A 12,710-nucleotide genomic window follows, 5' to 3' on the forward strand; every position below is an offset into this window, starting at 1 on the left:
AGGCTCTATGACCCCTGTGCAGGTATGGCCCACTAACTAGGGAACTTGGAAGGACATGGTTTCCATTTTTCATGTCATCTCTCACACAATTTCTAATCTAGTAGTGTTATAGGCGGGAGAAGATAAATTTCATAAGGATCAATCTGTTTCTGTCCTCAGTGTGCTTGATCTCAATGGAAATTTGTGTATTCGGGTGCTGAACCCTGCTCTTTTTTTAATGAGGTGTAGTTCTTGTAAATTTCCCCTGTAATTTTATTGTGGCAAAATGTGCCTTTTTTAAAAAAAAAATGTAGAACATTGGTTCCAATTTTGTTCTGTAAGAATGTTCTGTGCATGTTTTGAAGAATGAAGGAATATTTGATAGATGGTCTCTAATGTAAGCAGTATAACCTCCATTCTGATAAATAAACATATCACGACTTCAGTAATAAACAGTACCAAACATGCCACTTTCAGTGTACAGGACATCTAAAGTTGTATTATTTCACTAAAACTATAGTATGATGAGAAAACCATATATATATATACTGTAGTTAGCTGTTTCATGCCGTCCATTGGGTCACCATCTACACGGCACTTTATTCACTGGCCACCACTATCTTCAGAGCTAGTCTATCAGTAACACTAAAAGCTTGCTCTTCTCCATCTGCCTGAGGTGATTTCTCGTTTGCTAAGATGCTGCCAGGCTCTATCCAATCAAGACTAGCCTTCCCTAGAAAAGAGAGGGTGGTAGCTAACGGAGCATCAATCCCCCTGCTCCTCCTCCCTCTCCTGTCTCCTCCATTGCACATTCACAATAGCTGGTACATCAGCTGCTAAGCCTGGGCCAGCTGTGAGCTGAGGATGCACAACTCTGCACATATATCCTACACGCATGTCCACTCTGCTGGCGACTAATTCTTACAGCAGATGAGGGATGCAGCATCCTCGCCCGCCTTGTAGTACACAGAAAAAGGGCCATATTCTCCAGGATTTGAATAAACCATTTCAGAGATGTTCTCCTGCCAGATGAGGGCTGAGCTGGAAGACATTTCTGCGTAGCCATTTTGCATGATTATTTACTTTGCAATCAACTAAATCTTCCTTTGGGAAGACAGGTAGGTTTTTGATTGTTAATATGAATACTTCAACTCGATGTATAATCTGATTTTGTAGTAGAGACATATTCATTTTTGTTAGAGTGTTTTTTCCAGCACAATATGTTGTAGATGAAGTTACATTTAGTCAATCTGCCATGTAAAAAATGTAATATATGCTAATGTTTATATCATTCAGTGTCTAGTGCAATGTCAGAGTTGTAGAGCATTACTAAAGATAGTATGATCAGAAAGGATGAGGGCAAATAGAAGTCTAGCATATGTATAGGGATCATGATTGTAGAGGGCCTTTGTTCATTTGGTCGTTTCGCTGGGCCTCCAGGTTGAGACCCCAAGTCACTTAGCAATCAAGGAAAAATGCATCCTTCAAGTTATCTTGGCCTTATTTATTTTGGAAAAAGATGGTTTTAGGGGTGACCTAGTGCCTGTATATAAATACATGAAAGAACAGTACAGAAATATTTGATATATTTCTACCAAGGACCATAACCATACCAAGATGACATCTAAATGTATAGATGAGAGAAGTTTCCACCAATATCTCCCACAGAGAGAGATTTTTTTTTACTGTGAAATTAATGAGACTATGGAGGTCATGGGGAATTCATGGGGCCTGAATTTCCTTTTTTAAAAGAAATAATATTACAACTGCTATGTATTAGTTCACTGGCAATAAGCCATTGATCCATAGAGTTTGGCTCCACCAGAGGAGAAGACTGGAGGAAATTTTTCCCAGTATTATAGAGCACATTATCAGCAACTGCCTCATATGGCCTTTGCCTCCCTCTGGATCAACATGATAGAACAATGTAGGATAGTAAGTTGATGGACTATTTTTTCTGCATTTACTAGTTCACTTATGACAAATTACATTGTACATGGTTAAACCTTTATTTAGGGTTCTAAACTTAAATTCCTACAATATCTGCTGAACAACACAAAATAATGGGGACAACAGAGGCAACATTGCGTATGGAAAATGTTGATGTAGACGTTAAAGAAGAATGGCAGGACGAAGACTTTCCAAGGTAAGTTCTTTTACATGTGACCTGCTGAATGAAGTGATGTAAAGGAAGGGTAATGGATTATTAACATTCTCAAGAAAATATGAACTCGGAATAACCTAAAAACTTAAAGATTATCTTAAAAGCAAGCTGGCCTTAGATGTAGCACATTTAGTTTGCATACTTCATAATAAATGTAACATATGCAAACTCAAAACTATTCCAGCTATGAGCTGCCATAGATTTCCAGTGCAATGTATGTTACTTTCTGGTTAAATGATTGTAAACCTACCAGGCTGCATTTGGCCATGACATAAAATAAAGAAAAGTAGCATTTTTTCGCCAAAATGTATGTAATTACAATGCACATTCCCTGATTAATGTGCTCCCAACATGTTGTAAGTACAGGTCTGTTATCCATGCACCCACGGGATTGGAAACAAGACTGTCAGAGGTACCAAAGGTCTCCTCCCATTACTTGAATTAGTGTAGGATCCACCATATATCCAAAACCATGAGTCTGTTCAGTGCTGAACTGTTTCAATAAACTGTATCATCAACCCAAGAAAAGTAGATGATTTTGTGTAAAAGGATATTTGTCTTACAATATCTGCTTCCTGCTTCCTCACTGTTTCTCCTGATGGCAGTCTGTTGGATAGGAGAGGTAAACAGATCCTGATGAATTATCCTGCTCAAAATTCTCAGGTCTGTGGCCATTTTGCTGTGCCTTATTAAACAGGACGTTTAACCAGTTGTTTTTTTTAATTTAAATTGAGTATCTCTTCCAATTGCTGCCGTTTAACTGTTTCTGGAAAAGTTTTTCTTTTTCTTCTGTGTCTCTCTATTCTAAAATTATGTCTACTGGTAATAAAGAAGCAAATTCAACCACCTGGGAATATACCACAGATGTTCTGTCACAGAGGAGAAAACACAAACGCAAACAGAAATTCTGTGATATACGCCCACTTGGTTGAAGGAGCAATCTGCTTCTTTATTACCGTGGGGCATAACTTGGGAATGGAGGGGCACATAAAAAGGAACATCCAATTTTTAATTAGTTAATAGAAATTAGAGGAACTTCTCAGTTCAAAATTAAAAAAAATCAGTGAAAGGTTCTCTTTAATCCCTTCCAAACAAGTACATTTTCCACATTTACGTTTTTCATTTCCCTCTTCTTGATCTAAGAGCCATAATGTTTTTATTTTTCCAACCACATATCTGTATGAGGGCTTGTTTTTATATATATATAAAATGCAGCATTTAGAAGGCTGGGAAAGGCTCCCTTCCGATTGGCGCCCCCGCAACATCATCTCGAGGACCCAATCATTGCCAAGGCAACCCAAGGTCATCATGACGACCTCTGGGTCAACCAGCTATAGCAAATCCATTAGACCATGCCAGGTGCATGGTCTAAAAGGTTTATGCCAATGCAGCAATAACAGGTATAATGCATTGTAGTGCTGGTGCATTGCAATGTATTATGCCAGGGATCAGAGTAAAAAAAAGTAAAAAAAAGTTAAATTCCCATAGAGTGATTAAGTAAAAAAAGTAAAAAAAAAAAAAAATTGTGAAAATGTTTTTTAAAAAAATCTCAAATAACAAAAAAAAAAAATGAAAAAAGTATACCAATAAAAACACATACCATATTTGGCGGATTTTAAGATGCCCCGGACCATAAGATGCACCCCATATTTTAGGGAGGAAAATAAGAAAACCTTTTTTTTAATAAAATGGTGGTGCGTCTTATAGTCAGCTTTTACGGTAGCTTTCCTGGGGGCTGCCTGCTGCAGTTGTGGGAAGCTTATGGCGGCAGCAGGTCTGGGGTGATGCTGAGGGTCCCGGACTGGGAGGCGAGGGTGCTTGGCAATCCGAGGCAGCTGCAGACTCCAGACTTTCTCAAAATGTCTGGAGCCCTTGCGCTTCCTATCGTTTTCAATACAGTGGACTTTGGGAAAATGGCCGTAGAAGGTGGCGCATGTGCATATGGAGACGAAACCCGCAATGGAAGATTTCCTATAAAGAGGCAGATGGAGAAACCGTGGAACTCTGTCTGTCCTATGATCTGGTGATGTCTGTCTTTTTAATTGTGTCTAAAAGCAAGGTTCTCCACTACAGTTTTGTGCACCTCTGAAAAAAAGGACATCGCTGAACAGATGCCAGACGGACTCCGGAGTAACTCTGCTGCCTCATTATAGTGATTGGATCTGTCGAGGGATCATGTGAATCACGTAACTCAGAGCGTTAGATGTAAACCCAGATGTCAGTGCTCAGCGCAGAGCGCAGGATGATCCAAAATGTAATTTAAAATGTTCCCAATAAGAGCTTCAACTCAATCCACAAAAAAATCAAGTCCCCACTCAGGTCGTTTTTCATGTATTAGCGGAAATATAGGAGGCGTCCAAATTACTGGTAGCACAAAGGCTCTGGAAAAGTACTATGGCTTCTTGCCCCCTCCAAAACAAATTCTGCACTCCCAAATCCAAATGCCCCCTCTCCCTTCTGATCCCCAGTGTGCCTAAGTCACATTTATCACCACATGTTTGGCTTTTCTGTAGGTATGAGAGCCTGCCTAATATACGGGTTCCATATCTCCAGAAACATGAGCTGGGCATAATGTATGGGCATTACAATGTATGGGCCTTCAATATACTTGGCACTACAACATATTACAATGTACGGACACTACAATGGCAGATTTGCAATTTTCACTCAGCAACATCCACTACTACTTGTTTCTGGAAAACACCCATGGTGTTAAAATCGTCACCACATCTGTAGATAAATTCCCAGAGGGGTGTAATTTCCTAAATTGCGTCAGTTAAGGGGGATTCCATGTCTGTGTGTCCATGTGTCCGTGTGTGTACTTTGTGTTGGCACACATGCAGCAACCGTGTGCCACCCGTGTGCTGTATCAGTACCACAAGGACAGCCGCCGGGGAAAAAGCGCTACAGTAAGCGCTGTTCCCCGGCCGCAGGTGCTGAAGCCGGCTGTCATCATTCTCCCCTGCTCTGCCGGCGAGCAGAGGAGAATGATGAGAGTGTCGGATGATGGGGTAAGAGTCCCAAAAGCCCCCACCTGCTGTCGTTCGGACTTTAATATAACACTCATCATTCTCCTCTGCTTGCTGACAGAGCAGTGGAGAATGAGAACCGTTTTCAGCACCTGCCGACAGGGAAGAGCGCTTACAGAGGCGCTTCTTCCTCTGTGACGATGCTTGACACATGGAGGACAACAATGTGTGTTGACCTGTGCGGGACGTTTTGCCGTCCATGATGACGGCAAAAACAAACATGTCAGTGTGCTTTGCCCATGTACACACGGTCCGTGGAAACACACTGACATTTGCACAGACCCATTCATTTGAATGGGTCTACGTGAGTACGTGTCTCCGGTAGGTGTGAAAACTGTCACCACACGCACCGGATACATGGACATGTGAAAGAGGCCTTAGAGATTCTGTATATGGTTTTCACAAACTATTCTACAATAATTTGAACTCCAGGAGTCAAATAGCGCTTCTTCCCAATCGAGTCTCGCTGTGTCTAAGCAATACTGTACAGCCACGTATGGGGTATTCAGCAGCACATTCAGCAGAAATTGTGTGACACATTTTCCTGCCAGTTATACTTTTTTCTCCATGTGATAATTTTAAATATGGGACTAAAACAAAATATTGGTGGTAAAAATGTAATTATTTCTTCTTCACTGCCCAAAGGTATAAAATTCTGTGACACACCTGTGGTGTCAATATGATCACTGCACCCCTAGATGAAATCATGGAGAGATGTAGTTTGTAAAATGGGGTTGCTTATAGGCAAGTTGCTGTTCAGGCATCTCAGGGGCTCTACCAATGTCATATGGTACTCTCGAACCAGTACACCAAAGTCTGCACTGCAATATGACGCTCCTTCCCTTCTATGCTTTCCAATGTACCTGAAAAATAGTTCCCAATTACATGTAGGGTATTGGTGCATTCAGCAGAAATTGCACAACAAACTGAGGTACATTTTTGCCCATTAGCCCTTTGGAAATATGGCACTCCCGGTCAGAAGTAGGTGCCCGGATAGGATCCCAATTTATAATACTAAAGTAGTAAGAAAAATCCAACACTCTGAGGTGAGTATGGTGAGTAAGTATGGTGAAAAATATGAGACTTTCATTACAGTGGTCCTAATGGATATGTGTTGGTCAATGGAGACTTTTATCAAACATAGACTGTAGGGACAAACAAAAAAAACATTCATAAGAAATATTGTAAAAAATAACAAAGAGAGAAAATAAATAAATAATTAATTCTGACATAACGTTTCGGTGATAGCCAACCATCTAAGAGGATATAATCGTAACAGGGTTTGTCTCATGATACAAATATAATAATGAGGTGCAGTGTAATTTGTCCATGGTAGAAAGAAGGCAATACATCTATCAGGTAAGTTACTATCTGTCGACTACAGTTTTGTGCACTTCTGAAAAGGACACCGCTGAACAGAGGCTAGACGGAGTCCAGAATAATTTTGTTGCCTCATTACAGTAAATGGATCCCTCAGGGGCTTAATCTAAATCACGTCACTTATAGATTTAGATGGAATCCCCGATGTAAGTGCTCAGTGTAGAGCACAGGATAAATGTGATTGAAAATATTATGCAAAATGTTCCCAATAAAAGCTTCAACTCAATCCATAAAAAAGGAAGTGCCCACTCAGGTCCCTAATCTGTCAATGGAAATATAGGGGACTTCCACGTTACTTGTAGATTAAAGGCTCTGGAAAAGTAAAATGGCTCCTCTTTTGAGTTCATTTTCTGGTCTACCAGTTGTGAGTTCTCCTTCCAGGCTCCCTCTGGTGGAAACAGGAGGTAGTGATCTGATTTAGTCAGTAGAGATTTGCCACCTGATAAGGAGGATGACGATTGGACCTCAGGAATCTCAGACTGGATTTAAGACAGCCGACGCCCTATTCTGGTGCTGGTGATTCCTTCTGGCTTGTCAAGTCTTGGTTCTCAGCTCTGTTCCAGTCAGCTCAAGCTAAGTTTTTCTGCTAATGTTCGCATTTGATTTTGTTGGTCTATTCAGTTTTTTGTGTGGTCAGCCAGCCCCGGCTGGGGCTGTGCTGAATTTCCACTCTTATTTATCTGTATTTGCCTATTTTCTTTTTGTTCCTTATTAGATTGGCCTCTTTTTTCTCTGCCTCAGAATATTTCAGAGTGCTGAAGTCTAGTGACTTCAGGGTTAATTTTGTTATCAGAAGTGTTGGACATTATTTTTGTAGGGTTTTTGGCAGATTGCAGACAGTGTCTTTGCTTTCCTAGCCTTTCTAGTTAGCTTGGGCCCCATTGTTTTCTCAGCCTATTTTCCTGCCTATGTTTGTGTTTTCATCTTGTTTCACAGTCAATACATGTGTGGGGGCTGTCTATTCCTTTGGGGTCTGCTCTGGGGCAGTTAGTTTTCCCCTTTTCTTGCTTTAGGCTTATTTAGTCCTCCTGCCATGATGAGGCGTCTAGGTTCATCGTAGGTATGATCCATGGCTGCCACTAGTTGTGTGGTTAGGATCAGGGATCTGCAATCTGCACAGTTACCAACCTCTCTGGTTTTTCTGGGGCTTAGCTTGTTTAGGTTTTTCCTCCATGGTGACCCATTCATAACAGAATCACCAGCCATACCGCAGATTCTAGGGTACTCAAAAGCAGGAGAGAGTTGTTAAAAAAGAAAAAAAAAGGTGTCAGAATTTTTTTTTTTTTATTGTATTTTTTCCTCTTTTTATCTGGGGCCGTAGGAGGATTTTTTTTTCTCTAATGGAGATTAAGCAATTGTCTGATCGTGTGGAGCAACTTGCTGCTGAAGTGCATGGAATTTCCACCTACCTCATTCAGCCACACGCTGCTGAACCTAAGATCCCTACTCCAGATGTGTTTTCTGGGGATCGGTCTAAATTTCTGAATTTTAAGAATAATTGTAAATTATTTCTTGCCTTGAAGCCTAACTCATCGGGGAGCTCTGCCCAGCAGGTTAAAATTGTCATCTCCTTGCTGCGCGGCGATCCCCAGGATTGGGCTTTTTATCTGACACCTGAAAATCCTATTCTGACTAATGGTGGATGTATTTTTTCAAGCCTTGGGGTTGTTGTATGATGAACCTAATGCTGTTGATCAAGCTGAGAGAACCCTGTTGGCATTAAACCAGGGTCAGGATTCTGCAAAGTTATACTGTCAAAAATTCCGAAAGTGGGCGGTCCTTACTACATGGAATGATAGTGCATTGGCAGCTCTCTTTCGGAAGGGTTTATCAGAGACTGTAAAAGATGTTATGGTGGGATTTCCTGTTCCCTCTGGTCTGGATGATTCTCTCTCATTAGCCATTCAAGTTGATCGGCATTTACGTGAACGTAAATCTACACGGGAGGTACTGCCACCTTTTGAACAAACATCTGAACCTATGCAATGTGATGGGGTTTTGTCTAGGGTGCAACATCAGGAGTTTAGAAGGCGTAATAAGCTGTGTTTCTTCTGTGGAGACGCCTCTCATACTATTTCTGTCTGCCCTAAACGAGAGAAATGTTTTGCACACACATTTGCTGTGGGCAGGGTACAACCTGTGATCTGCTCCTTATCCACGTTTTCCACTAAGGCTTTTGTGGATTCAGGAGCCCCTTTGAATCTGATGGATTTGGACTTTGCTAAACGTTGTGGTTTTTCTGTGACGCCTCTGCAGACGCCTATTCCTTTGAGGGGTATTGATGCTACTCCTTTGGCGGAGAATAAATCTCAGTTTTGGACCCAGGTGATAATGTGAGTTGCCCCAGAACACCAAGAAAATTGTAAATTTTTGGTGCTGCATAATTTGTATGATACCATTGTTCTGGGTTTTCCCTGGTTGCAAACTCATAATCCAGTTTTGGATTGGAAATCTGGGTCTGTGGTGAGTTGGGGTTGTCAGTATGTTCTTAGGGACGCTCCTGTTTCCTCCACCTCTACTCAGTCTCATGATATTCCTGATTATCTGGCCGATTTTTCTGATGTATTTAGTGAGAGTAAGTCTGCGTCTTTGCCTCCTCATAGGAGTTATGACTGTGCAATTGAGTTGATGCCTGGGTGTAAATTTCCCAAGGGTCGGCTTTTCAACTTACCAGTACCCGAACATGATCTATGCGATCCTATATTAAGGAGTCGTTGGAGAAGGGTCATATTAGACCATCCTCGTCACCTTTAGGTGCTGGGTTTTTTTTTGTGGCCAAGAAAGATGGTTCATTAAGACCGTGTATTGATTATCGCTCCCTTAACAAGATGACGGTTAAATATCAGTACCCGTTACCTCTGATGTCTGATTTATTCTCCAGAGTTAAGAGTGCCTGCTGGTTTACTAAGCTTGACCTCAGGGGGGCGTATAATCTTATTCGCATAAAGCACGGGGATGAATGGAAGACGGCGTTTAATACTCCGGAGGGACATTTTGAGTACCTGGTGATGCCTTTTGGGCTCACTAATGCCCCTTCTGTCTTCCAGTCCTTTATGAATGATATCTTCCATGACTTTGTGGATACGTTTTTGATCATCTATCTGGATGATATTTTGGTCTTTTCTAGTGATTGGGATTCTCATGTGGAACACGTCCGGACTGTGTTCCGGATTTTGAGGGAGAATTCCCTGTTTGTTAAGGGATCGAAATGCCTCTTTGGTGTACAGAGGATTTCATTTTTGGGATTTATCTTGTCTCCGTCGACTGTTGAAATGGACCCGGCCAAGGTACAGGCCATTTATGATTGGGTTCAGCCTACTTCTTTGAAGGCCCTCCAGAAGTTTTTGGGTTTTGCTAATTTCTATTGTAAATTTATAGGTAATTTTTCTGGTATTGTCAAACCACTGACTGATCTGACCAAGAAGGGCGCTGATGTGCTGAATTGGTCTCCTGAGGCTGTCTCAGCTTTTCAGGAGATTAAGCGGAGATTTGCTTCAGCTCTAGTTTTATGGCAACCTTATGTCTCACTTCCATTTCAGGTGGAGGTAGATGCTTCTGAGATTGGTGCAGGAGCTGTTTTGTCCCAAAAAGACCCTGTGACTTCTAAGATGAATCCCTGTGCCTTCTTTCCTTGAAATTTCTCCCCATCTGAACGCAACTATGATGTGGGGAATCAGGAATTGTTGGACATGAAATGGGCATTTGAGGAGTGGAGACATTGGTTGGAGGGAGCTAGACATCAAGTTGTGGTCCTCACCGATCACAAGAATTTGATTTATCTGGAGTCGGCCAAACGCTTGAATCCTAGACAGGCTAGATGGGCCTTGTTTTTCACGCGTTTTAATTTTGTGGTCTCTTTTCTTCCGGGCACTAAGAATGTTAAGGCAGACGCCCTTTCTAGGAGTTTCTTTGCTGATTCTCTTAATGTGACCGAGCCTACTACCATCCTAGGTGAGGGGGTAGTTCTTTCTGCCATTTCGCCCGATTTGAGATGTGCCCTGGAGGAATTTCAGGAGAATAAACCTGAGCGTTGCCCTATGGGAAAATTGTATGTTCCTGACCAGTGGAGAAAGAGAGTGATGTCTGAAATTCATTGCTCCGCATTGGCTGGTCATCCAGGTATTTTTGTGTGACATAACTCTCTGGATTAAGGGCATAAAAATTAAAAGTTTGAAAATTGTGAAATTTTCCAAATTTACACCAAATTTTCATTTTTTTTTTCACAAATAAACACAATTGAACAAATGTTACCACAATCATGAAGTACAATATGTCACAAAAAACAGTTTCAGAATCAGTGGGATCCGTCGAGTCATTCCAGAGTAATTACCTCATAAAATGACACTGTTCAGATTTAAAAAATGAATCCCGGTCATTAACCTATGAAGTGGCTTGATTGTTAAGGGGTTAAATAGACAGACATTTAGTTTTTAAATAAATTTTAGTTTCGGACCACCACTTTATGTGTTCTTGGGAAAGCACATGAAAATTGATGTTTAGAGTTAGGACTAATTTTTATATGCATATTACTATTTTAAAGGCCTCTTCCTGAAGACACAGGAATGGATAATCTTGGATCCCCCACAGATGACATTACATCCTGTAAGTAACTAGCTAGGGCATAACAAAATTATTCAAATCATATTACACAAATAATGATACCTATTACATTTTTTATTTAGCTCCGCCAAGTACGCTTAACATCAGTGGATCTCATCGCAAGCGTAAAACACTAGTGGCTCCAGATATTAATATCTCACTAGACCAGAGTGATGGATCAGTACTTTCTGATGACTTTCTAGATACACCAGATGATCTGGACATCAATGTGGATGATATTGAGACTCCAGATGAAACAGATTCATTAGAGTTTTTAGGCCATGGAAATGAGTTGGAATGGGAAGGTAAGATTTTAAGAAGATTTTAATAAGATCACATTGTTGATGTGTGCTATTTAGGACTATCACTACCTTTAACAACAGTTTTTATGAATAAGTCAATCACCGTTGGCACTGTTCATGGAACTGAAAATTGTGTTTAAAAGTAAAATGGCACTGATTTGATTACAATTCAAATTTTTAATAGTCAGCCGTGTAAATTACAGAATGATAATTGTAAAAAAAAAAAGTTAACCATTGTACAATGTGTTCCAGATTGAAACAGTTTCTCCAGTCGGGGGCTGCTTTATGTCATGTAGTGACTTGTCCTGTGTGACGTGACCAGCAGGTCGGTAACTAGAACGACAAGGCAAACAAGTGAACACCGGGGACACAGTTACAGTGGTGCACCTTCTGCACTCTCCTGAGGCTGTGTCCCTAAACACTCCTAATGTTCCCTATACAGGCTCTTCACCTGTTGCCGACCAGGATACTTAGTCCCTCACTAGCCCTGACCCTATCCCTTACTAGGGAACTGGCTAGTGCGGACACTGGTCCCACCGCTGTACTAATATAACATTAGAGAAAATAACGAACAGGGAAAAACAAACAACTTAGCTTTCTCTGTTGCCAATCTATAATTGGGTTGTGTTTCTTCAACCAAGGGAGGCCTAAAACGATAGGTACAGGCATTCCCTTCAAGACATAGCATGACAGGGACTCCTCATGATGAGTCCCTATACGCAGATGCATGTTATCCATGACTTGGGTCAACCTCGCCTGGCTCAGTGGGACAGAGTCAATGGCCTGGACGCTTAGGGGATTGACTAGCGTCCTACACCTCAGTCCATGAGTCTGGACAAAGCGAGCATCCACCAAATTGACTCCTGCTCCACTGTCCACAATCACCGATATGCTCTCAGGTACCCCGCCAACCACCACTTCAGCTGATAAAGTACTCTGAGAGGGCAAAATGGAGGAAATATACACTCCCTGGTCGTCTCCCTCCACACGACCAGGGGAACACGGCTTCTTAGCTGGAACAGATAATTTGGTGCGCGCTGGGCAGGCCTTTAGGACATGATCAGTCTGCCCACAGTAAAAACATGCCTCCACCACTCCACGAACCATAGGTAACACTGTTTGAAAACTAGCTTCTTCTACTTGTATGGGTTCATCCAAAGGTTTGGCACGCACTGGGCAGGCTCCTATAAAATGGCCAGGCTGCCCACAGGAAAAACATACCCCCACACCATGGCAAACCGCAGGCAACCCCTTTTT

General features: G+C 41.5%; 1 protein-coding gene across 5 annotated transcripts in view; it reads left to right on the forward strand.

The window, feature by feature from the left end:
* Nucleotides 1–765: 765 nt before the first annotated feature.
* ATCAY (ATCAY kinesin light chain interacting caytaxin) overlaps nucleotides 766–12,710 on the forward strand; it is a 325,480-nt gene continuing 313,535 nt past the window's right edge. For 4 of the 5 annotated variants that reach the window (XM_073586279.1, XM_073586280.1, XM_073586281.1 and 1 more), the window contains exons 1-4: nucleotides 766–1,097; nucleotides 1,996–2,125; nucleotides 11,093–11,154; nucleotides 11,235–11,456. In XM_073586279.1, the coding sequence (XP_073442380.1) occupies nucleotides 2,043–2,125; nucleotides 11,093–11,154; nucleotides 11,235–11,456 (367 nt within the window). In that variant the 5' untranslated portion in view covers nucleotides 766–1,097; nucleotides 1,996–2,042. The remainder of the gene's footprint in view (nucleotides 1,098–1,995; nucleotides 2,126–11,092; nucleotides 11,155–11,234; nucleotides 11,457–12,710) is intronic. The other variant, XM_073586278.1, reaches the window with a different exon arrangement.

This window comes from Dendrobates tinctorius, unplaced genomic scaffold (assembly GCF_039654945.1).
Source record: "Dendrobates tinctorius isolate UK_male_01 unplaced genomic scaffold, ASM3965494v1 ptg000092l, whole genome shotgun sequence".
In the NCBI taxonomy this organism is placed as follows: Eukaryota; Metazoa; Chordata; class Amphibia; order Anura; family Dendrobatidae; genus Dendrobates; species Dendrobates tinctorius.